A 1,561-nucleotide genomic window follows, 5' to 3' on the forward strand; every position below is an offset into this window, starting at 1 on the left:
CTCACTTTCGCTCTCTGCACCCCTGGAATATGTAATAGCAAAATTAAAGGCTCTGTGTGCATCACCTTGTTGATGAGACGAGAAGACTAGTTTGATCCTTTGATAAACATCAAAAGAATGTGTCGGTCGCGTAACGGTAAAATTGACTGGGTTTGAAGTCGGGTGTCGCTCCTCTGTTATGTTCAAAGTACAGGTATCAGCCTAGCGATTGGTCAGGATTTTTTTTACCTGACACCATTCAAATTGAATAACAAATTAATGTTGTCATTTGTATTTTTCTTAAATGGTATCCTAATAAACGATGCATACAACTATTTCTATTTAACAACTAATGTGTATATTTTTCAGGGATTGCTTTAGGATTTTTCCATGGACCTAGCACTTACGTCATCGGTCAATACTTTGAGAAGAGGCGAAGCCTAGCAAATGCTTGTATGGCAGCAGGTGGAAGTATCGGTGGTCTCGTTCTACCATCACTCTTCCAGAACCTTCTTGAGACTTACGGCCTTCGCGGAGCTCTACTCCTCACGTCAGCAGTGATCTTTCACACATCGATTGGTGCCATGTTGATGCGCCCACCAACTTACTACATCCAACCCGGCAATCAAGACGTTCATTTAATGAAAGAAAACAAAGAGGATGATGGTCCAATCACAAATGGCAAACATCAAGGCGAATTTTTCAATGATGAGCCATGCCAATAGTCTGCAGGAAATATGTCTTGTTCTGCCCACCATAAACATAGCTCGTATTGTCCGAAAAATATTTCAGATTCTGGTGTTAAACCAATCGGTAATGATTTGTTAGCTAAATCAAAATTAGACGATATTGATAACGAGATGGACCATCACGTAAGAATGTTTGAGACATCACAAAATTCTTATCGGAAACGGTTAAGTGGTAACGATTATATTCGAAACTCGAATGTCTCTAAATTTGACAAACATCCAGGAACCAGTAGTATCTCCATGGCGATACACGAGTGCACTGATCACACAGACGGCAACCAACATTGCAAAGAATACCATCTGTATACTGAAGACACAGAGGTACTTCCCCTTGATTCTGAATCAAGACAAACGTTGCAAACATCCGGTGTTGTGAGAAAAGCCAAAGGTTCGCAATATACCTTATTTCCTAGTCATGGTGATTTGTTCACTAACTCTCTAACAGATATTTCCCAACTGCAGGCTTCTGCAGATTTCTCTGCACAAGAGACGACAGGTGATTTAAACGGCCCGGACAGGGAAAGAAAATCGTGCCTGTCGGTAATCTTAAACGACCTGTCACTTCTCCGGAATCCCGTCATGGTGTTATTCCTGTTCGTCTACTGCATGGGGAGTATAGGATCGGCTTATGGCCATATTTACATCACGGCCCTAGCACGCGACATTGGCATCAATTCTGGTCAGATAACGTTATTAGTGTCTACATTGAGCGGATGTGACGTCATTGGAAGACTTATTTGTGGCGCTGTTGTTGATCGAAGGTTGATGACCAGTTATCGTGTCACCAGCCTGACTGTTCTCATTACTGGGCTAATGATGCTGCTAGCACATCT

At 42.0% G+C, this 1,561-nt stretch overlaps 1 protein-coding gene across 1 annotated transcript; it reads left to right on the forward strand.

The window, feature by feature from the left end:
• Positions 1–348: 348 nt before the first annotated feature.
• Positions 349–1,407, forward strand: LOC110444041 (monocarboxylate transporter 12-like; the record flags this gene model as incomplete). Its single annotated transcript, XM_021488471.1, has 2 exons — positions 349–660; positions 1,174–1,407. Coding segments are annotated over 2 exons (546 nt in total), but the record flags the coding sequence as incomplete, so codon positions are not given.
• Positions 1,408–1,561: the final 154 nt, after the last annotated feature.

Source organism: Mizuhopecten yessoensis, unplaced genomic scaffold, assembly GCF_002113885.1.
Source record: "Mizuhopecten yessoensis strain PY_sf001 unplaced genomic scaffold, ASM211388v2 hete_35972700, whole genome shotgun sequence".
Lineage (NCBI taxonomy): Eukaryota > Metazoa > Mollusca > Bivalvia > Pectinida > Pectinidae > Mizuhopecten > Mizuhopecten yessoensis.